The sequence below is a fragment of the Artibeus jamaicensis genome, unplaced genomic scaffold, assembly GCF_021234435.1.
Source record: "Artibeus jamaicensis isolate MK-2021 breed Jamaican fruit bat unplaced genomic scaffold, CSHL_Jam_final contig_923, whole genome shotgun sequence".
Lineage (NCBI taxonomy): Eukaryota > Metazoa > Chordata > Mammalia > Chiroptera > Phyllostomidae > Artibeus > Artibeus jamaicensis.
In genome coordinates this window covers 421,432-447,190 of record NW_026522014.1, presented here as the reverse complement: position 1 = coordinate 447,190, position 25,759 = coordinate 421,432, and the positions used below count along the sequence as shown (strand labels likewise).

Genomic DNA, 25,759 nt, shown 5'->3' with positions numbered 1-25,759 from the left:
GGACCATATCAAATGTTTCTATTTTGATAACAAAAAAATGTGATTCACTAGGCGTTCCAATATTCTGTTGATGAAAAAAGGGAATATTTTAAAACAATTTACTTGTCAAAATAACCCTAGTTGATGTCGTTTTTAAAAATCGATCTCCCCAAACAAAAATAAAAACAAATTCTTAAAATTCCATCAGTGTGCTAATCGATATAGTCAGCTGGTAACACAGAGCAGTTCAGGAAACTCTTAAATGAGTTCGTTGTTGCAGATAGTATTGGGATTCCAGAATATTCAAATGGAAAAAGACTGGTAACTCCTTGAGGACCCTGGAAGTTTGTATTTGTGGGATATTTTCCAACTAACCAGGGACTGTAAAAGCCAAGTTAGTTGTTTTCAGGGTAGATGCCTTGAAATGATGGTAAGATGAACTCATTTCAAACTTTTTGTACTAAATATGCTGTGGAGCAGTCGGACCCAAGGACCATTATTTCCAGGATCTGGGAATCAGAAAGCAGAAGTCCAGTCTGCGTTAGACGACATTAAATTACTGGCTCAACAACCTTAGGAAGCAAACATTCCCAAGAGTCCTCCTCTTGGTCCTTCCCGGGGAGCAGATGGAAAACCTTAGCCAGCAGCTCCCAGCCTCCTCCTTCACTGCCAATAGCCTCTGCATCCTGCAGCCTACAACTGAGGCCTAAGAAAATTCATATTCCTTCAGTTCGGAAGGGAAATAGAGTGAGCAAGTAAAGCCACTTTGTTTCTTCAAAAGCTTAAAACAAACAAACAAACCACAAGGCAGGCCACATACATTTCATTGGCGAGTGCACAGTATACAGATGATGTATTCTATCTAGAAGTGTACACCTGAAACTTATATAATGTAATTAACCAATGCTACCCCAATAAATTTAATTACATTAAAAAAAGTTTTCAATATAATCTGATTTGGACAATAAAGCTTATCATTTGGCAAGGTGCTAACTAATTCTGGTAACAGAGCAGAGGCTTCTTGCAATGTGATTATCTGGTCCTGACAGAGCATTTTAGTGTAACAAACACACGCCCAGTGCCAGCTGCCACTCTATGCATCACAGAATATGAGCCCATTTAATCTCTGTAACAATTTTAACGAAGAAGGCACTTCCATCATCTCTGCATTAGAGGAGGAAACTGCGGAGTTCCTCAAAGTCGCGCAGCAACAAGGGGCAGAGCCGGGCTCACACCAGGTAGTCCGGCCCTGCAGGCCATGCCCTTCAGCACTGTACCACAGGAATGTTGGCCAGAAATAAACACAAGGAGGCGAAGTGTTGCTATAGAAGCTGCTCTACAGGATAAAGTCTGGGCAACGGGTACCATGGCCTTCACAGCCACTGAGCTGAGCCCCGATCCCTCTGAGCGCCTCTGCAGGGCTTCGCTCCCCTCCAGATGTATGTGAGGTGGGCCTCCTCTGGGCTGTGATGGCAGCCTCCACATGTGGCTTGGGCAGTGTGGTGTCAGCCTACCCCCTGCAGACTGTGTGCCTGCACCGGCTTCCTAACCTGGCACACAGCCTACACTCATGCCAGAAATGTGAGTTCTGAGTGAACTTAGAGACTTCTGGGTTAAGCAGGTACAAAAATAACAGGAATGATGGGATAGAATTCTATAGAAGCTAAGTGTAGAAGTGGGCACAACAAACCATCACAAAGAGCTCTTCTTTTCCTATCTTTACTAGTTGGTGAAAATACGTAATCCAGGTGCTAATACAGAAGCTATCCAAATGGATGCCGTAGTACAGAAGATTACAAAAACCAGTGTTAAGAAAGGACACAACTACCACTTCAATAACAAATGCACAAACCAGGCTCCAAACATGACAAACAGAGCCTCAAACATTCAGTTATAGCCCCAAACAAAGGTCTAGATCTCTGAGCAATACACAAAGGAAGAACAAATCCTCGGAATAAATTCACTCAGGATTTATTAAGTGTCAACCATGTGCCAGGTGCTGTTATGTAAGAGGGATGCAAAGATGGACAGAAAATAAGATGTGTGCCCTGGATGCACAAACTCACAGCCCGCAGGGTGTGAGGGGCAGAGCAGCAGACAGTCACCACTTACAGAGGTCTGCACTGTCACAGCCACACAAAGTGCACCAAAGACACAGAGGGAAAGGATCTAGTGACAACGACAATAACAAAACTATAGAACTGATCCTGCCCTTCTACGAAGAGTAGCCCTGTGGAAGGAAGGAATGATAGGAAGCTAGTCACTCTAAAAGCAGAATTCATTACACATAAAATTTTAATAGAAAACCAAGTGGATCATTCACTAGATGCACAAGTTGAAATGATGTGTTATATGACAAACCCTTGCATTTTTGAGGGAAAATATTGAGAAAGCCAAGCAAGCAGATCACTAGATAAATGAAGGAGAAAAACTTAGGTAAATGAAAAGAAACCAGCCCTGGCCAGCTGGTTAGAACCTCGATGATACACCAAGGTTGTGGGTTCGATCCCCTGTCAGTTCACATACAAGAAGCAATCAGTGAATGCAGGAATAAGTGGAACAACAAATCAACTTCTCTCTCTCTGTCTTCTTCTTCTTCTTCTTTCTCTCAAGTCAATAAATAAAAAATTAAAAAATATAATCTATGAAGCTGTAAAGCTACCAATTTACCATTATAAAAGTGCTAGTGACCAGAGGACAATACAGGCCTACTGAAAACATTAGAAAATGCACCTGAACATGAGGAACAGGACGTGCACTGCTGGCTAAGGGAGAGGAGACTGCAAAGCCATAGAGGCCGTCCTGAGTTAAACAGAATGTCCTTACGGAACGTCCTCTGGAAATGTCCTGAGAACCCACGTCTTGCAGGCAAGTACCTAACTTGCCCACGTCAATTTCTGAGAAAGCCACTTCACCTGCTTAAATCACCACATAAGATACACGTGATCTTTGTGAAAACCACAGGACACTATGGGAACAATAGGAGCCACCCAACAGGGGTCACATGCAGTGAAAGAATAAAAAATCCATCTTTGGTATTTGCTAATAAAACATAGTAACTATTGAAGGAATCTCGGTTCCTGAAAAGAAAAGAAGGGGGACTAACAATGACTGAAGGCTAGCTCCAGGTCAAAGGCAAGTACTTTTACATATATCTTTTAATCCTTTCCATCTACGATCCTGTGGTTTTCCATTTCACTGAAACAAATGAGGAAACTAAAGCTGTAAAGGCACAAGAAACTTACTGAAACTCACCCAACCATCACACAGTACTTGTGAACTTTACACCACCCCCATCTTAAATGAGATTGATGCTCAATAAATCCATGGAGGAATAGTTATACGCCCAATATAAGCAAAATACTTTTATTAAGTGAACTCAAGTTTGTAAAAGTCTCAATTAGCATATTATTAAAGAACATGTGATTCTTGAATCATATGATACTTGAACTTCTGTTTTTGCTGTTTAACATCCTCTTAGAAATAAATAATGGTGGAAGACAGCTACTGTATTGAAGCTGGTAATTCAACATATTTGAAACTTTCTGTCTTTTTATTATAGTAGCCATAAGATCTTCCTAAGAATGTCTTGTCACCACAGGGTACTATATATTCAACTTTCTAACAGGAGACTCCTTCAAATTCTTCACTGTGATCACTTAAGATCTGTATGCTAGTTTGGTATGTTCACTTTCTGCAGTCAAAACCCCAAAGGGAAAATGCCTTAAATAGCACTGGCATGGTGAGCAGGGGCACATGCCAGCAGCAGGTCCATTTCTAGCCTGGCTGTCCTGCCACCCCCCACAGGAAGCAGCTGTGGTCTCGGCGCCATGGCACACACGGCTGGAGAACAGCCATCTATTCCCTTCTGAAACACTTCAGACTTCAAGTAGGTAAAAAATACTATGATAAGGCCTTTGATCAAAACTTTTAGAGTAAGATAGTAAAGAGCACTCCATATGTTGTATTTAGTACTGGGAAAATTTACTGGCACTTGCAACAGGAAACAAGTTTTAATACTTCCCTCTCCTTCAAAGTCTAAAGGTGTGTGATCAGATGCTCTGTCTCAGTGTTCAGTCACTGAGTTCCAGGAATGGTCTGAAATGCATGCATTATTTAACATATGTAGTTCCACTTAATATGACACTCAGCCTAGGAATGTCCAGGTTCTCCTAGGGCTTATAGAGCCATTAGCAATGAAACTCCACGCCTCATGGCACACAACCAATTACTACAAAACAGTTAGTTAAGCTACTTTTCTGCCACCTGGGGACCACGCTTATTAACACCTCTGTATTTTAGGTTTCTGGTCTTGAAACTGGCTGATAGTCTTAGATACCTTTGATAGTTAATCATGCTGTAATATTGTATCATCCCATTATTACATGAGTAACAGAAATGGGAGGCATCTACCAATCAACAACTGTAACAACTGCCATTTGTTAAGTGCTTACTATGACAGACATTGCACTGCTTCATAGTCATGTAGATAATTTAATCCTCTCCACACGTCTGTCAGACAGATATTATTATTCCTAAGATTCAGAGAAATTAATTCATTTTGGCCAAATGAATTGGCCAAAGGGACACATTGCAAGTTAAGGGCTAGTACTGATAATGTGAACCCATTTTTTGTCTGGCTCTGACACCCACAATGAAGAGAACGGCTTCTGTACTATCTGATTTTTTAAGTATGTGTACTATTTAATTAAAGTAGTTCAGATTATGTGAACCTAAGGCTATAGAATATATGACACTAGCCAAATAGTCATATTTATCAAAATATAGAATGAATTTCATGACTTGGAATACCTCTTTCCAGCCCCTTCTTGCCTGTAGGGGTGCAGGGTGGAGGGAAATGAAGGGGGGAAGAGAACAACTGTAATGGCATAATCAATAAAATAAAAATTTAAAAAATATATAGAATGAAGAAAGACACCATAATATTCACAGTAATGAGCACTAGAAAATCATTGCCAGCTAACTGGAGGCTCTAATTCAGAACATGGAGAAAATCAGGTGTTACCTGATTTTCTATTTGAACATCAGAAAGTCTCATTTAGGAACCAATTCTCAGTGCCATCTGTATGACACAATCTTAATTTGGCATAACATCATTTTGTCTGTTACACACCTGCTCATTCTCTGGACGATGTAGGAAAAACAGCAATTTTTCAACTATAATGACTCTCATCTTTATAATTAATATAGATATTGAAATAAAAAATAAAACACAACTTCATGCCAACAGGAATTCAGATACTTCACATAATAAGGTAGAGAACTCAGAATTATTTTGGTTATTTTGAATTATTCCAAAATAGTTCTATAAGAAAAAAAGGAGAAGAAAAAGAAAGAAAATAAAGAAAGGTCCAATGTCATAATGGTAATAAGATTTAAGCATCTATATTTCTGGATATCAACTGAGGATAGCATCAACTAATGCTTTTTTTGGATGAACTTTGGTTTTCATTCTCTCATGCTTATCAATTTTTAAAGAACACATCAAAAACTGAATAGAGGATAAAATTTAGACCATTAAGGTCATTTTTAACTCAATAATCAACCTGTACACCACTAAGAATTATGAAATGAAGAACTAATACAAGTTCTGCATTCAACTCAACTATGAGGCCAAAACCCTATAAAATTGATGGCAAATGATTTGTGAAAAGGGGAAAAAATTGAACTACCCTAACGAAAAATTTTAACCAGTTTCTTACATACCAATTATCATATTCTGGCAATCAACTGCTATACCTTTAATCACCATAAATATTTATAACAAGGCCATTGCCCTCAGGCTTTTGATTCAGGTTTTAAATTGCCCACTAAGTAATTAACTGCTAAAATTACCCATTTGGCTAAAATTGATATTATACTAAGAAATGAACCATTAGTTAATACTTATTTCAGAATGCCACATTGAGAAGACACATTTTGTAGGCAATTAAAGTAGCAAACTGATTCTAGAAATTTAATTGTCAATTTTTCTTATGAGTTTATTCCAGTACATACAAGTAACATACATCAAGAAAGATAAAATTTTAACAGATGTTTTGCTGGGAATTGGTACAAAATTTCCATAGACCATTCCATGCTTTATTATGAAACCACAAATTACGTGCTGTTCCAATTGTTCTTTTCCCCCTCCATTCTTCAATGATACATGACCTTCAGAATGCGTGGAATTCTCCCACAGTCACACTGAAGAACAATCTTCTCAATTCTTAGGTGCATGACACTCCATATTTTTACAATAACCAAAGATATATGAATTATAAACAAAGATATGTACATTTTTAGAATCTAAGATAAATATTCAAAAACGCTTCTATATATTGCCATGCTGCATAGTGATAAAAGTCAAAATTGCCACATTCAGAAGCAAATGGATGTGGTCACTCATGTTTTCCTTCTGTTCACCATAATAAATATTCAGTATTTATTACAATCCAATTATTTAATGATCTATGAACAACTTAGCCAAATACAAAGTGTTAGAGTTATTAAAAGAACACTGTCTTTTAAAGATAGTAGCTTGTCTCGCCTGGTTTTCACATCTCTTTAAATTTATAGAGAACCATCACAAGGTGTTATTTTAGCTCAACTGTTGGTTTTTTTTTTTTAATTAACATCTGGCCCATCATAATGAACAGCTAGTAACTTAGTAAATATTATTTTTACGTTCTTCATTTTGCATTCATAGACTTAAGTGACAATAAATATCACCCCATGAAAAAAATACGCCAACACATCAAACAGAAATACCCATGAGACATCTGTCACTATGTCATAGTCAGACTTCTTTGAGTATAATCTCACCTGCAGTGCAGATCCTAAATGTAACCCCGAAGGAGGGAACTGCCTCGAAGCAGACGCACCATGAAGAAAGTCAGTGCATAATTAGGTGAGTGGCCTCCCATGGAAGCCAACTTGTCACCAGGGCCGTCTGCTTCCCTGCACTGCAGTTCAAATGCCAAAGCACAGGCATTAACAAGCTGCTTTCTGTTTTTTAACTTTCCATATGCTCAGAGAAGGTAAACCTATTGTCTCCAAGAGGAAAATGATGTTAAACCTATGTGACTGTATATAAAATCATAAATAATAGGCTAATGACAGTAATTGAATGTATTAATCATGCCATGTAGAGAAAAGGATGATGGACAGTCAAAAAGCCCCTTTTAATTTCAGTGATCCTGGTCTTTATTTTATATAAAATGTGGCCACTGGAATGGACAGCTAGTCTAGGACACTAACCTTGGATGGGCTTGGGCTCAGCAAGATCACTTAAAGTTGCATTTTTAATTTTAAATTATATCGACATTTAGTGTTGAAATGATGATGATCATGGAAATGTTATTTTCAGCTGAGGCATTGTTCAGTATGAACACTTTCCTTTTCCCCTGTACAATAATTTGTTTTGTTCTGGCATTAGCAATGATCTAGTTCTTTTGTTTACGGGTTTGTTTTTCTTTGTTTAGTTTTCTTGTAGTTACACCAATCCAACACCAAACTCCTCTCTCATCCTGTAAATCTGCTTAAACACATTACGTGACCTATCTAACAACTCCATCTCCTCGGCAGTCTCTCCTGGAGAGTTCTGACTCCCTCCACCTAGACTGGTGGGCCACCCTCCCAGTCAGTAGCATAACTGGCTTCCTGGGATTCTTTCCATCATTGTCCTCAGGATTCCCTTCACCTCTCTCCTGTGGTGGATGCTGTCACCTGGTTTCTTTGTCTTCTCTACCTTGGTTTATGCTGAATTCTAGTGAGGTAGCACATGCTTAAGTATCGTCCTGAGGGAAAAAAAAATGCAAGGTGGACAAAATTTCCAGTTCATTGAACATCTGAAAATATTTATTTTACCCTCACTCTTCATTGACAGCCTGTATAGAATATTAGGTTGGAAATGATTTACATCAGAACTTTCAAGCCACTGCCCACTGCCATCTCCCTTCCAGTGCTACTGTTGAGACATTTATTGCCACTGCAATTCTTGATCCTTGTAGTAAACCTGTCTCCTTTACGTAGGACTTTTCTTTGAAAACAGTGTTCTGGAATTCAGCAGCAATGCGCATTACTGTCAGTCTCTTCTCATTCAACATTCTGGGCATTTAGTGGGCCTTCTTAGTCTTGAAATTCTCATCTTTCACATCTTAGAAAAAGTATATTTTAATGATTTTAACTTAAATGATTGCCTCTTGTCTATTTTCTCCAATTTTTCAGATGTTAGATACCCTGGACTGGACTTTTGGATTTACTGATACTTCCTCACTTTCCAGATTTATATTTTAGGCTCTGTTTTCTGGCAAACTTCTTCAACTTTATCTTTCATCCTTTTTTATTTTTGTTGTTTTCATTTCTGTCATCCCATTAGGTTGGCCAAAAAATCTGTTTAGTCTATTCTGTAAAATAAAAGACACATTTTTCATTTTCATGAATCACTTTATTGATTTAGATACTTTGAGTATGTCATCTCTCTCCCACTGTTGGCTATTAGAGGCCAGGTGTGCTGCTAAATATTTCCCAATGCATAAGATGGCCCCACAGCAAAGAGTTATTGGCAAAAACATCAATAGTATCAAGAAACTTTGCAAATCGCTTCTGACAGGTTCCATCACTCACAGCACCTTGGCAAACACTGCACAAATCTTTTTCTGCATTTCAGTTGTGCTTTTATCTTCCTTGAAATAATAAAGCATAATATACCAAAATGTTGCTTATTTTCTTCCATCTTCAATATTAAAATGGCTGCACAAAAATTCGCCAATTTGGTTTTTTTTAATGCACCCTGATAATGACAGCTGTCATAATACAATCTAACAAAATTGTTTTGAATGAAGTTCAAGACAAGTGAGCACTACTAGAGCCATCATACAGAAAAAATGAAATGAACTTTTTGGTCAACCCAATATTTTTCATTTCTGAAGCTACTTTTGTTCACTAAGTTCTTTTTAAAAATAACATATTATTATTTTATAGATGTACTATTTTATTTTACCTCTTTGAGAGTACTAATCGTAATTTCTTTCAGAGTTTTCTCTCCTATTTTTCTTCTACCTAATCAATGCAAGAAACTTTTCATTGCCCAAATTACTCATTCGTCAACTGCAATCTTCACTATAGCCTCCTAGATTCTTCAGTTCTGATCCCTTGGATTGATCTGATTCTCCACAAAAGATACTTGTAATTTTCTGCCTTGTGGCATGGGTCTGACACCTGTTTTCGAAGCACCACAAGCTGTTCCTATCTCTGCGGTCTCCCCTTGCCCCTCCCACCTGCCCAGCCTTTCCATATTCTAGGATGCCCCACTACAGCCGCCTGACGCAGAATGAGGAGCGGTGGAGGCAGGCAGGCTATCTGGCTGTGAGAGCGCAACAGGCCAGAGTTGCCAGCAAGCACGCATAACCTCTAGGCTGGAGGTAGAGCCATGCAGGGAGGGGCACAGGGAAGCGAGGGGAGGTTGTGCGTCCTGGGAGGAACCCTGCGCTCTCAGGCTGCGGTCTGAGAAAACGCCTGCTTTTTCCTACTTCAGTGATTTTTTTAAAATTTGATTCTGACTTTGGGAAATGAAGATATATTTTATACACACACATATAAAAGTACATATATCTTATATATTTTACATAAAATATAAATATATATATAGGTATAGAAAACAAAAAGGAGTTCTATGGAAGAAACCAACAAATTATAAGTGCCAAATCAATTCTATTATTTATTTATAAAACAAGGTATTTCAGAGGTCCTGTATTTTAAAATTGTAAAACATAACTGACCATCAGAAACACACTCATTGTTAATGCCACACATATTATTAAGCACTTTTAATGTATTAAGAGAAAAACCCAACAAATTATGTGTATATATGTACGTGTGTGTGTATTTATACACATTTAAAGCTTCACAGGTGACTCTGCTGTCTAGATGGCTACTGAGGCCTCTTGCCCTTGTGTGCCCTTAAATCTTCCAAGAATTGAGACTGTCCAGTGCAAATCTCCAAGGAGCCAGGACTTCAATAGCTATGCAGAACGGAATCCCATATATCAACACATTCACATTTCAGTCATTGCAAACAGCATAAGAAGTAAATGACATCATGTTCTTTCAGAAGCAAAAAATGTGTAGGACCTCAGTCTGTGAGTGCATTAAACCACTTCTGTGTGGGAACTAGGACTACTTCCTGCTCTGTATGACTAATATCTAGACCCACTTTTGGTGCTGAGTTTAATTTTTGTAATACTGTTTTTATGCTCACTGCACATCTCATTCACCATTAAGTTTCTCACCACACCCCAAAGGATACCAAATCTTACAAGAGTAAATTCTATTTACTGCCACAGTACAACCTGTACTTGGAATAAGTAGCAAACATGAAGCATTTCAAGTCTGACGAACAACCACGGGGTGAAAGAAAAGTTTACAAAACTTGAATAAGAGCCATGGAAATACAATTTCAAGGAGGGAACTTACAAATGCCACAAAAATCGCCAGTGGCAGGGGCTGGAGGAGAGTGAACACAGAGATACTCTGTGAAATGATCTTTCTTTGTTTCACCAACAAAATGTTTCATTAATACCTGCCCAAAACTAATGACACCCATTTGGTGGGTGAGAAAACCAAGCAAGAACAGTAACAATCCAGTGATGCCATCATTCTTTGAAAAGATTCATTCAACTCTTTAATCTCACTCCTGTCACTGAATTTGTAAGCCACAAAGTCAAAATTAATTTAGAGTAGCTGTTGATTTCCACTGAGGCTGTTAGTCCCCTGGGCTCCCCAGAGCAAAAGATCCCACTAGGTGGCCTTTCTACATATTCCCAGGTTTAAAGTGGGAAACACATGACTCCACTCCAGGAAGACAAAAAACCCAGTTATAAAATGGACAAAAGACTCGAACAGACACTTCTCCATGGAGGATATACAGAGGGCCCAGAGACACATGAAAAGATGCTCAGCATCACTAACCATCAGAGAGATGCAAATTAAAACCACAATGAGATACCACTTCACACTGGTCAGAATGGCTATCATAAACAAATCAACAAATAAGTGCTAGTGAGGTTGTGGAGAACAGGGAACCCTAGTGCACTGCTGGTGGGAATGCAGACTGGTGCAGCCACTGTGGAAAACAGGATGGAATTTCCTCAGAAAACTAAAAATGAAACTGCCTTTTGATCCAGCAATTCCACTGCTGGGATTATACCCTAAGAGCCCTGAAACACCAATCCAAAGAACTGATGCACCCCAATGTTCAGAGCAGCACAATTTACAATAGCTAAGCACCCATCATCAAATGAGTGGATCAAGAAACTCTGGTACATTTACACACAGTGGATTTCGACGCAGCAGAGAGAAAGAAGGAGTTTATACCCTTTGTGAGAGCATGGATGGAACTGGAAAGATTAGGCTTCATGAAATAAGCCAGGCGGTGAGGGACAAATACCATATGATCTCACCTTTAACTGGAATGTAATCAACAAAAGAAAAAAGCAAACAAATATAACCAGAGTCATTGAAATTAAGAACAATCTAACAATAGCCAGAGGGGAAAGGGGAGGGGACAGTGGGGAGAAGGGTTTTCAGGAACTACTATATAGGAGGACACATGGACAATATCAAGGGGGAGGGTGGAAGCAAGGAAGGGAGGTGGGTTTGGAGGGGGCCTGGGGCAGGGGTGAGGAGAAAATACAGACAACTGTAATTGAACAATAATAAAATAAGTTAAATTTAAAAAAATAAATAATAAATAAAGTGGGAAACAGATAACAATATACCATACTGTTGAGTTTGAACCCAATCAACTCTAGGGAGTAGACATTGAATGTATAAATGAGACAATGTGAGATGTTTAATTGCAAAAAATAAAATAAAATTATGCTCAGGTTTATGACAGTAATGTTTATTAAACATAGGCAAGATTAAAAAAACTTTCTTCATCTGATGATTTTTTCTTCCCCAATTTAACTACTAAAAAAACTATGTCAATAATACAGATTTTGAATAAAGATGAATAGTAGAAAATTTTTAAAGAAATCTATCAATAAAACTAAATTTTAAAAAGCAGGTATATGAAAAGAGCCAACAAGCTATATGTGCCAAATCAATCCTTTTATTTATTTAAAAAGCAAGGTATTTCAGAGGTCCTGTGTAGTAAAATTGTACGCTGTGACTGACCACCATAAACATCTCCATTATGAATGCCACACATATTATTAAGCACTTGTAACTTATTAAGAAAAAGAAAAACCCAATAAAAATGGACAATATATAAGAATAGGCACCTTATAAGAGCAGAATTACAAATGGCCAAGAAACTTAGTAAAAAATGCTCACGGTCACTAGCAGAAAACACCAGCATGTAGTCATTCCATTTGTACTTATCCAGTGGCAAAAATTAAAATTATTGGTTACAGTCACTGCTAATGAGAGCAGAGAAAAACAATTCTTCTTTAATTTACAACCTACTGGAAAATATTCCAGTCAAATGCATTAAAACTGAAATCATGTCCTTTATTTAGTCAAGAGAATCCATTAACTAGGTATCCAAGAGAACGAAGAATTTAAAGGTGTTATTATACTAATATTTACTCTAAAATTACTCATACCATTAACATTTTAGAAACAACCCCAAAATTTATTTATAAGAACAACTGAAAATTATCCATACTATGGATTAATGGGTCGTTATTAGAAAGACTGAATGACACAGTCATGTACTGATTTTATAGGAATACTCATGATATATTTTACATTCAAAATAACACACATAATATATAAATTGTTTTATGGAGCAAAAAATAAATACAAAAAACTCATAGCAGCATATACACCTCTACAAGCAAAAGAAAAAGTACAATACAAAAGAAAAAAATGCCATGTTGTACAGAGCGGTGTAAAAAGAACAAGAGGAAACGGAGACAATTTTACTACTCAGCTGATTCTCATGAAATGTAGGGAACTGAATTACAAAGTGAGAGCACATCGTTAAACATTCAGATGTAACTCTTCTAACCCCCTAATTTATGCCAACGAAGACTCTTCTATTTTAAGCTTGAAGTTTTGGGACAACTTCCTAAGTTAATTGAGATCAAATCATTAAAACTTAGTTCTTTGGACATAGTAATCCAATTTGTAGTAAAAGAAATGAAAGAGAGCAGTAGGAAAGAGAACCATTTTTATCTGCTTGTACATACAAGTGACAAGTATGCCCTGTGAACTCACTACAACATTATTTGGGGCTATAATAATTCTTTATATTGAAGTCAACTGGTAGGACAACATGGGGTTCCAAGGTAGAGCTACCTGAAATCCCCCTCTACTAAAAATAGAGCTACAGAAGGATTCCAGTGGACCTCACTCATTATTGGTGAATGTTTGTCCTTAAAGAAAAAATATAATTTGATCTAAACAATAACACTCCAGTGAAAATACTTAACTGTTAAAGTATGGTTTCCAACTACAAATAACAGCTATGGTTCCCTTTGACATGCTCTTTACACAAAAAAAATTTTTAAAGGAAAAGTATGGCACAAAGATTAGACTTTGGCTAAGAACATGCACCTAAAGAACGCTAATACTTGGCTTAAAAAGCTCTTTTCCTACCTTCACGTTATCGGGATGGAGCCCCCCAGGGTGCTTGTCCATGTACTGACACAAGTCGGTGTGCTGGAAGACAAAAGGGAGATGCGTGACCAGTGGGTGGATTTTTTACTTATTCAATCACATGCCTCTCCAACCCTCATTTTTAATCAAACCGAATCATTACCTTTACCTCAAGGCTGTGTTTTACGTTAAACATATCCGTGTATTAGAAGGAATTCATGTGTATGATTTAAGTGCCGAATTTCCACCCCATTGAATATAAATCTTTTAACCAACTCCCCCGAAATAAACTAAAAAGAAATTCCTTAACTATAAAAACTAAACACACACACACACACACACAATTAACTGATTCATTAACAATTTCAATTATTTTCTATTTTCGAGAGCAAATGCAGGTTATGATTATTCTTGTATGAAGTGAAAAATACTAGCTCATTAAGGTAAAATTACTTATTGGATTTAAATTTCTCTTAGATGTATTTATTAAAAATAATTTTCAGGTTTCCAAAACTCCTGAACATTTCAAAAAATATACTTTATAAAAGAGAAATACTCTCAAAATTATGAATTAAGATAAAAATTCAGCTAGATATGACCAAAAAAACTTAAGAAACACGTTATTATTCTTTTAAATATCCCAAGCTTGATTTGCCCAGAATTATGTATTTTGTTCTTAATACCTTTTCTGTTTCTGAACTATGAAGAATTTTGAAAAAAAAAAGTAAAGTTCCTATTCCATTTTTTGTTGTCTTATTGGAAGATAATGTAAAATTTATAATATTTAATCATTCTGCAAAAGCCAATAAGCATGAGTATTTGAGCCCCAATATCAGGAATTAATTATTGAAAAATCATGAGTTTTATGACATATTCAAGAACCTTGCTGTAGCTGTGGTAATTGATGAGGATATAGAGCAGAACTTAGCATTCATTCACTACCCAACATGCATTTGTTCAGCCCTTATTACATTTTAGGCACTACTCTAATCATTAAGGACACAACATTTGGCCCATTGAAGGGCAGAGGAAAAGAAAATGGACTGAAAAAATGCTCTTAGATATGTTCTGAGACAATTTTGCCTTTATTTTGAACTACACTCAAAGTGTTTAACTTCTAAATCAAAGGCAAACTCCTTGATGATAGAAACTATGTTTAACTTGAAAATTACTGTCTCCACACCAGCAAAAATGTCAGACACAGGGAACCAAGTATATCCAAGTGGAAACAGTTTTACATATAGTAAAGCTCATTAAAAGTGACTGTAAAATGTAATTATAATGAGTTCCACGGAGTTTTTCCTGAGCAACTATATAAAAGTTTATATATCACATATTTAATAAACTGATAAATGGAGTCTTTACTCCAAACAGACACTTTATAACTCCATATTATTAATTTCTCTGTCCTTCCAAGGATAACATCCCCCTTGAGAAGATTTCTGAAGAATAAATAAATAGTACATAAGAAGTACTTTTACCCTATGATGCACAAAAATAAGGTATTATTTAAGATAGTGGCCATCACACAACAAGATCCACAATAGAAATAACTATATCTAATTAGTTTATTGCTTCTCACACAACAAATAAAATGGTAAATAGAAAGTACATCCAATCATATCAATTATTATGTATCCACGGCATGCTAAAATTCTTATTAAAAATGTAAAAACTCATAGTGGGGACTTCCGCCAAGATGGAAGCGTAGGTGGAAACACTTTGCTTCCTCGCACAACCAAATCTAAAAACCATAAAGTTCTAACAATAATAAATGCAACCAAACCACAGAAAATCAAACAATACAGAGCCCGAAAACAATGAAATGCTCAGCTAAACAGGTGAGAGGGGCAAAGCCAGCAGTGGAGCCAAAAAAAGATCCCCCGACCTGGGTGTCGCACAGGCAGCCGAGGATGCCTATCCCAGGTCCGAGGATGCCTATCCCAGGTGCGAGGTAGCTACAGGCAAACCCAGGGAAGGCGTGGGGCAGCTGGCTGTCTGCGGTAGCCCATTTTCGCACAGATAAACCAGTGAAGAAAGGAGCATGGAGACAGACCGCAGGGTGGCAGGCTCGCACATTTGCACTCAGATCAGCAAGCAGGGGCGAGCAGTGAGGCTGACTTGGCGAGCAGAGAGGACCGCCATTGCTCCTTCTCTGACCCCACCCCCACATACAGCGTCACAAACCAGCGACCTGGGTGGCCCCGCCCTGGTGAACACCGAAGGCACCTCACCTCCTACGTAACAGGCACAAACAGATAAAAACATGGCTCAAGAACAACTCAGAGCCCCAGAGCCGATAAATCTAAGTGATGAAGAAATAGCCAAACTTTCAGATGCACAGTTCAAAACACTGGTGATCAGGATGCTCACAGAACTGCTTGATTTTAGTCACAAATTAGAGGAACATATGAAGGCTAAACTAATTGAAATGAATGGAAATGCACAGGAAACCAAAAGTAATGGAAAGGAAACTGGGACTCATATCAAGGGAGCAGACCAGAAGGAAGGAAAAAATGACCAAACAGAAAAATATGAATAAAAAAGAATTCAAAAAAATGAGGAAAGGCTTAGGAACCTCCAGGACATCTTTCAACACTCCAATATCTGTATTACAGGAGTACCAGAAGGGGAAGAGGAATAGTCATGAGTGGAAACCTTATTCGAACAAATAATAAAGGAGAACTTCCCCAATCTGGAAAAGGAAATAGACTTCCAGGAAATTCAGGAAGCTCAGAGAGTCCCAAAGAAGTTGCACCCAAAAAGGAACACACTAAGGCACATCATCATTACATTAGCCAAGATTAAAATGAAGGAGAGAATTCTAGAAGCAGCAAGAGATAAGGGGAGAGTCACCTACAAAGGAGTTCCCATCAGACTGTCAGCTGATTTCTCAAGAGACCTTACAGGCAAGAAGGGGCTGGAAAGAAGTATTCCAAGTCATGAAATCCAAAGACCTACAACCAAGATTGCTCTATCCAGCAAAACTTTCATTTAGAATGGAAGGACAGATAAAGTGCTTCTCAGATAAGATCAAATTCAAGGAATTCGTCATCACCAAGCCCTTATTATATGAAATGTTAAAGGGACTTACCTAAGAAAAAGAAGATAAAAAAGATGAACAGTGAAAGGACAGCAAACTCACAGTTACTAAGAACCACACCTAAACAAAAACAAACTAAGAGGACAGCTAGATCAGGAGCAGAACCATAGAAATGAAGATCATATGGAGGGTTAGCAACAGGGGAGTGGGAGAAGGAGAAAGGGGGAGAAGGTACAGAAAATAAGTAGCATAGACAGTAGATAGAAAATAGATAGGGGGAGGGTAAGAATAGTATGGGAAATATAGAATCTAAAAAACTTGAGACACATGTTCATGAACTAAAGGGGGGGAATGGTGGGGGAGGGGTGTGCAGGGGGAGGGGAATGAAGGGGGGAAATAGAACAACTGTAATGGCATAATCAATAAAATAAAAATATATTTAAAAAATGTAAAAACTCAGTTTACAAAACAGAAAAATTGTATTCACACTGTTACAAGGTACAAACTAAGAATAATAAACAACAAAAAAACAGAAAATAAAGAAATAATATATTTTCTATTATGCATTTATATTTCATGTTAGTTATACTGGTAAATATCAATAAAATGAATCAGCATATCAACATATATATCAAATAGAATTCAACAAAAATTTAGTAAACACTAGTACATTTAACAGCATGACACAATCATATAAAACAATATAAAAATCTAATACAATATAAAAATACAAAACAATATAAAAATAAAAGAAACAAAAATTCACACAATCATGAATGGTTTAGTTCACTTCTATCAAAAATCAATAAATGGAATTTTAAAAAAGAAAGGTTACAAAGGACATGAATACCACAGTTAAATAGCATGTTTACTTTTGTGCCCAATAAACTTGTGCTACACATTTTTAAAATATAAATAGAATATTCACAAAAACTGAACATGAATTAAACATAGAGGAAGTCTCAAAAGTTATTAGAACACAGAAGTCACATTATATCTTCTCCCACAACTAGATAAAATAAACATCAATGTATACTACTTCATAAACTCTAAGACATACATTTTTTCCATTTCTAAGATTGCAATAATAGCATTAATTCCTATTACCCAGTCAGTAGTTGGAATATAGATGTCACCGCCTAAACAATATTTTAAACATCTTTAAAGCAATACATTTGATATCTAGAGAAAACATATGTCTTTTAAAAAAAAAACCATGAAAGACTAAATTTGATTCTATGAAAGACAAGAATTGAAGAATTATACCTTAAAAAAAGTACCAAGTTGAGGGGGTTTTCATGAAGAATATTTCAAAACTTCAAATAATGGGAATAAATTACTCCAGAACAAAAGAAAAAGATGCTTCCCACTCTTTCTTCAAGGTTACCATGTCAAAGCAGGCAAACCCAAAAGAGACCTGGAGAGATCACAGATCTTGAAGATGTATACATTCCAATTAGAGTAGGTACTGGAGTTCAATAATGTGCGTATTGAAAGACTAATACATCAATAATAAACAATGTGAAAACTAAGAATGCAAAAATAGTTCCAGGTAAGAACACCTGTTAATGTGATCCACTACAACTATTGTGGTATTATATATGACATATATGTATTAAATGCTAATTTTCCATAAATAAATAAGACAAATGTTTAAATTCTGTGGATTTTACATACTTGTATGAAGTCTCTCTAGAAGGTATCCAGCCATATAATATGAAAAAGAAACATTTATTGAAGAAGAAACAAGAAACATTGTACAAAGGAAGAAGATGTCTTAGTCCCCTTCAAATTAGGCACCTTGGGAGCTCACATAGTTCTCCCAATTGCCATCGGTTGCCCCATCATATTTTCCTGAATCTCATTGAAGTCTGACATTTCTTCCCTTTCAAAGGCTACCTCAGTTTTGGGAAAAGCCAGAAGTAACAGGGTACCAAATGTGGGCTATAGAAGTGCTGAACCACCAACTACTACAGTGAAGTCATCATTGCTCATGTATGCGCATCCCAGTCCACTCTCCTTGGCTGCCAGGTTACATGATGTGACATAAACCATTCTCACTATGTTAACAATGGCTAGACTTTTCTGGACCAACCTCATAAATGATTATAGCTTTTTACCAAGAGTAAAGTATTTAAGCTTTTTTAAAATAAAAAAGCAAAACCATAAAGAAGGAAACATATCATGAATGTGGAGCAGATACCTGATTCTCAGGGTACATGTGATGTCCTTCTGAGTCTATGCCCAATGGCATGAGCATCACAAATTGTGGAAAGGAAGCTTCTACAGAAATGAGATCTTGGGACATTTAATAAAAATTTTAAATTTTTAAAAGAAAACTTAAAAAAAATTAATTTGTATTTACTTAAATGTATGGTACAAGATGTATATGTGTGTATGCATATCACATGCATACACACAGCTGGATTTACTGTGTAATTTTGGGCACATTCTGTCCTCTCCGTATATCAGTGTCTTCATTTAGTGAAGATAGCTCCTATTACACCTACTCACAGACGCGTTGTGAAAACCAGTGACTAAGTACTCAAAATGTTTCCAGAGCACTGCCCAGCACATGGAAGACCCTATAGATGATGATGATAGTGCTGATTTTCTGTGGTGTGTTGAGAAGAGAGAGAAATATTTGGAAGGACAGCAATTGAAAATTGAATGATCATGATACAATGCTGTCAGAAGACTGGAGCTCTTAGGGGTGGCATCGCATCCTTTCATGTCTTCCCGTCCGCAAGCCCAGACATTCTCATTCACACTCCACTGCTCTGGGTACACGACCACTGGGCTACACCCAGCAGACATACTATTAACCTTCGATTGCTCCGTGGGATTAAGAGTTAGAACCCGGAGAATCTCAGATGGAGGAAGAGAGATGAGATAGTACAAGGTCCCACTTTGTACCCTAGCAAACTTCTGTTCCACCTGCATTAAAAATTGTTTATTTTCTCTCTGTTTTTAAATATATAGCACTATATCTGGGACGGCATTGGAGGTGCCAAAATTATAAATTTCTTTACAGCTCCCTTCTTTTATACTTCTCTCCTTAGGACAAATCTTTGGATTATGTGCTCCTTATGATTTGTTTTGACCCATAAACATGAAGTAAACAATAATGCTAGAAGGTACTTTGTCATTCCATTTTCAGAAGAACACTTCTGAGCAGAAGGCCCCTAAGACACATGACCAACAGATCACTGTCCTCCCGTGACACCCGAATAATCTCAGATCTACCTGGCTTGATCTACTCTGTCTATTTTTGCTCTAATAATAAAAGGGGAACCTTTAGACTTGATGCCTGGTGCTTGCAGATCACACACAATCACTCTTTGCTCTTCAATCTTTACCTTGGCTATTGGCCATTTCTCATTGAGCCTGAAAGCTCTTCCCTTTCAAAGGTGATTTTAGTTTGGGGAAAAGCCAGAAGTCACAGGATGCCAAGTCTGGGTTGTAGGGAGCTGAGTTGCCTGGGTGATTCAAGGTTTCACCAAAAAACTCCACACGAGACGTGATCGTTGTCATGATGAAGCTGCCAATCACTAAGCGACCCACAGCTGTGGTCTTGTGAATTATCCGAATAGTTTCAGTGGAGGAATGTTCAAGCTTAACGCAAAATTTGATGCAGATGTGTTGCTCTACTTGCTCAGTCATTTTGAATGTGATAGTCACACAGTACACACTCTCACTCAACAGCATCTACCGCCCCCACTGACTAGTATTGTGAAGTCATCATTGTTCACACACACACATTTCAGTCCACTCTCCTTGGCTGCCAGGTTACATCGATGTCACACAAAATGTTCTCATTATATTAACAATGGCTGGGCTTTTTCCGGAGACCTTGTATTTCTTTCAAATTTAGGCTCCTCCTTCCTCACTGTTGATTACCCATCAGGTAGCATGTGTTTGGTTATTTACATAAGTTCAGGAGTGTTTCTAGGGGAAGGAATTTGAAGAACATATCTGAAATCATAACAGCCTGAACAGAAATTTCTCTGTAAAGTTTGCTACATTTACAAAATGGGTTTCCCCATATTGATTTGATTACTCTGTGGTTGGATCAATTTAGAAGGAAGGAAAGAAACTTCCCTTTGTAAAAAGGCAGGATACAGAAAGACCATAGAAAATCGAAGGCTTTTTACTCATAAGCACTTTCACACAGTAGAGTCTCAGTTAAGTTCAATCACATGTAGAGCTGAGGGCCCCATGACTAATAGTACACAGCCATGAGACTTAAAAGAGAAGACATGAAAGGAAATTACAAAGATAAATTATGACTATAATGACAGTTTCAAAATGAGCCTGAGTGGAGAACAGCCCTTTAAAATAGGACGGGGAAAGAGAGGCCCAAGGAAAAGATGAGGAACAAGCTGGAGTAGGACGTTCATTTCGCCATGGTTGCCCACTCTCTACCCCTCACTCTTTCTGAAATTCACGTTGGGTCAGGGGAAAGAAACGACCTCCACCCTGGCTGGCATGGCTTAGTTTGTTTGGGTGTCATTCCACAAAACTAAAGGTCACTGGTTCCATTCACAGTCAGGGCACATGTCTGGAATGTGGGTTTGGCACAGTCAGGGCACGTGCCAAAGGCAATTGATTAATATATATTTCTCACATCCATCTTCCTCTCCCTCTCTTCTCCTCTCTCTAAACATAAATAAATATGTATGTATAAGACATACGTGTATGTAGGTATATGTATGTATAATAAAGAAATAAAATCTTTTAAAAAAAGAAGCAACATCCCTCCACTGAAAACTACTGGCAAAAAGACTCTCTGAATACCACAAACTCCGACAACCTCTTTGAGATGAAAGTTACCCCTACATATTCCAGGGTAGAAACGGTTATGAGCCAATTGTTAAGTCAGCTTAGTTTTTCAGTATGTGCTTATGTTTCTTATTAATCAATGTAGTACCCATAAGGTAAGGTTTTTCAATTGTTGCTTCTTTATATGATCAAATCCCCTATTTGAGAGATACCAAGATTGAGGAAATCATGCTTTTGCATTAGCACTGGCTTCCAGACTGGACTTGCCTCATTAAGCAGCAATCCAAATAAAGCCCTTCCCCGAAAACTTGCACTTGTTTCCAGTCTTCTATAATGTTAATTAAGCATGGTGTCCCCGATATTTGTCAGCTAAGTTGGAGGCCCTTCAGAAGCATTGCCAAAATGTGACATTGAAAATAGCACAGCCCTATTTTTAGTATCCAGACTAAAAATAAGAAAGTCTTTCTGGGGATAACCAACAGAAATCCTGACTTTGAAGTTATGTTTACCATACCCTCACATCCTTTACTGCTCTTTCATTTAGTTTTCCATTTTGATAGCAATGGAGAGTAAGTATATTCAAGCTTGGTGTAATTTTTACAATATTAAAAAACACTCTGCTTTACTAAGACTATGGAAAGATTTCAGAAAATAAAACTAATTTTGACTTTCTTTGTTCTGAAAGGATAGGTTTATGTTATGTTTAAATACCAAGGTTCACTTATACTTTCAATTTCAAATAAATAAAAACTTGTTTTTATAAAATAAAACATTAAGTGGAACCATATGAAAAGAACTAGTTGATAACATGTGCAAATTGAAAGCATAAAAATGTAGAGTCCCCAAACTCCCCCACCCTCATTAACTGATTCCTGGTTGTCTAAGGAGCTCCCTCGTCCTCATCCTGGTTTGGTTGCAGACACCCCATTTCCCTTCAGGTAAGTGACCCCATTATAAGGAATCTTTAAATAGTACTCTTCCTGGTAAGAGATCATATCGACAAAGTTGCAAATTTCCAAAGGACAAGACCAATTATTGCAACTCTTCAGTGTACTGTATGTGGTCCCAAAGTTAGTGGCAACCATCATCACTGTTGCTGTCACCACGATGATGCGTAGCAGGTGCTTACTTGAGTTGCTTACTTCTCTACTGGCTAAGGCCACCTTCACTACCATCATCCTGGGTCTGGGACGTACTGCACTCCTTCTAAAGAGAACCACACTTGAGGAGTAAACATGAACTTTGGTAGAAATCACTATCATTTTAGTTTTTAATCTATTTTACCTGTAGCTCATGAAAATTGTGCAATTCACTGGGGAGTAGCTTGTGCTAGAGGCAACTGAAAACCTACAGACATTCAGCCCTCCTGTCTTCTATGCTGTAATCAATGCCATTTTCCTCTAGCTCTAATGTCTGTTTTAATCAGCCTGCATTCCTGTAAGAATGAATACATCAAGTTACTAAGCAGTTAGTTTCAAACTGCTCTTATATAAAGTCCACAGGTTTAAATTGACTTTGAAATTGCATTTTTTCTCATTAAGCTTTATACCACTCATCTATTTCATTCCCAAATTATAATTAATGAAATTTAACATTATGAGTTCCAACATGTGAGCATCACTCATTAGTAAGAAAAAGATGAAACAAAACATTAATCAAGCTTCCTTTAAAACAAAATCACAACCACTCAAGATACTTTGTAGAGGAAGTTTATACCCACCATATGTCAAAGGGATCAATTTTTAAAACAGTGGTTAAAAAAATAAAATGTTTTAAGTATTCTATCAAATGTTATTTAGGCTTTATACTAATGCATTGAAATGCCTTATCTTTAATGACAAGAAAAAGAGAAGACATTCACAAACAAGTACAAAATGCTCTCTCTGTCTTCTGAAGTAGAATGGCTGATTACGACTAGACTATTCCTCCTCAAGTTGCATCACAGGGCACAGTATGACAATAGAGAAAATAAGGTCTTCCAATTTATTCCCTCATCCCCCAAAATATGCTCTCAAATAAAACAGTCTCAAATATTCCTCAAATAGTCTTAAAAATAGTCTCAAATAGTCTTAATGCTTATTCCTTCCTCAAATTTATTTTCCACATTACAGAGCCTTTTCCTGGATTGTTTTATTTTTACCTGGTTTTCAGCCACTTAGGAAATGTTTGAAATTCTACCAGTAAACCACGCACATTCCCCAGGCAGGGGAAGGGCAAATAATACACACACAAACCCTCCCATGCAATCGCAGTGCTGTGGTTTATTACTAATTCAATTAGTTGTTGTTTTGCTAAAGTATAATGTATTCTCCTTCTTTATGGTCATAATAAACCTACATGTGACCTAGCTATCCCATAATTTTGCCTAACTGGTTTCAGCTGTCATTTCTGAGTCTGAAATGCATGGGCAGCCTGAGGCTGGTGACTGGACAGGAAGCATTTCTAGCCACAGTCCCATCATGTAAAACCAGCAACCTGAAAGATCTTTTCCATTACAACAAAAAGCCTTGCTATTTGGCTTCTGGCAATGGTATCAACGGTAGAGAGATTGTGTAGCTGTACCCAGGCAGTAAGACTGGTATGGGCCATTCTTCTCACATCAGTCAAAAGAATGCAGACATTCATGCTCCAATAGTTCAAGTGTCTGAAGTATTTCAACATCCCAGGGGCCAGTTCATAAACCTAACATAGATCTATATACATATCTCTATATTTAGATCTATACAATTTATATCCATATCCATATTTATATAATTTATAGCCATATTTCTGTATCTATGTAATTTATTACTCTATACAATACAACTTCTAAGAGATAGAAATTATTTTCCTTTATGAAAATACAGAAAATTCAAAGTACAGATTTAGGAAGTTTCAAGAAATTTACAAAACTCTGTAGAAGTAGGACGCTGTGGTTCTGCGGCACTGTATGCCATCCCTGCATTTAGAAGGACGGTACAATGAGCTCTCTCAAAACAGTGTTGGAAAGAGCGACCCAGGATGGTCTCTGTGCCCTCTGGCGAACCATTCACAAACCTAAACCATACAAAACGTTTTAATACAAACAGCCACTTTAAAAAGGTGTCCATGCTATTTTGAAGCCAGGTGGATTTAAAAGGAAAAATAAAAAGTCGTTGGGTATAAAGAGTGGAATGTTCTCATCATCCAATATCCTCAGGAATTTGAAAAATAAATAAATAAATAAAGGTTAACAAAGTGAGCCATGAAAAATTCTTGAGTCAAAGCATGTGATGGAAGAGAAACAAAGGAACCAGAAGAGTTTTCGGGAACACTTTAACTCAAAAATATCTTCTGGACTTGCCCTGCAAGAAATATAGAAAATCCTGAAATTATAAGGTAAAAGCAACAAATGCAAAATAATTTAAAATAGAGAACTAAAATGGAAGAGAGGAGAGAAAGAGGGGAGGAGAACATACAGAACTCAAAGGCGGCCATTCTGGGATTACTTTTCTTGATTACAAAGTAGAATGAAGGAGTCTTTTTTATAATCTTGGTCCTAAAGGGTAAGAGTAAGACTCACAGAGAGACAATCATACACTTGATGTGTGGGTTAGATGTTTATGAACTATACTATAATGAGGTTCAGGTATATATTTTCCTTCTCTTTTTTTTTCATTGTCGTTCAATTATAGTTGTCCCCTTTTTCCCCCACTGCTCTTCTCTGCCCTATTCCTCACCCCAGCCCCAGCTCCCAGTCAACCTCCACCCCACTGTCCATGCCCACAGGTCCTTTACACATGTTTCTTGACTTTCCCCTCCCCCTTCTTTCCCCATTATCTCCCTCCCCCCTTTCCTGTCAGTTTGTCCTTTATTTCCATGTCTCTGGACATAGAAACTTTTACAATTTTTGAAACTTTTATATAGAAACTTTTTACAACTTTTAAAAGTTATATTTTGCTCGTTTGTTTATTTTGTTGACTGGGTTCCACTTATAGGTGAGATCATATGGCAGTTATCTTTCACCACTTGGCTTATTTAACTTAGCACAATGCTCTCCAGAGCTCCTTCTTTCTTTCTGCTATGTAGAATTCCATTGTGTAAATGTACCACAGTTTTTTGATCCATTCATTTACTAATGGACACTTAGGCTGTTTCCAGCACTTGGCTATTGTAAATTGTGCTGCTATGAACATTGGGTTGCATAGGTTCTTTTGGATTGGTGTTTCAGGGTTCTTAGGATATAATCCTAGCAGTGGAATTGCTGGGTCAAAAGGCAGTTCCATTTTTAGTTTTTTAAGGAAATTCCATCCTGTTTTCCACAGTGGCTGCGCCAGTCTGCAATCCCACCAACAGTGCACTGGGGTTGTCCTCTCAACACAATAATTT

The 25,759-nt window shown here is 37.3% G+C and overlaps 1 protein-coding gene across 4 annotated transcripts in view; it reads right to left on the bottom strand.

The window, feature by feature from the left end:
- CDK14 (cyclin dependent kinase 14) overlaps positions 1–25,759 on the bottom strand; it is a 562,452-nt gene that overhangs the window by 271,314 nt on the left and 265,379 nt on the right. For all 4 annotated transcript variants that reach the window (XM_053655083.1, XM_053655082.1, XM_053655085.1 and 1 more), the window contains one exon: positions 13,588–13,650. In XM_053655083.1, coding sequence (XP_053511058.1) covers positions 13,588–13,650 — 63 coding nt within the window. The remainder of the gene's footprint in view (positions 1–13,587; positions 13,651–25,759) is intronic.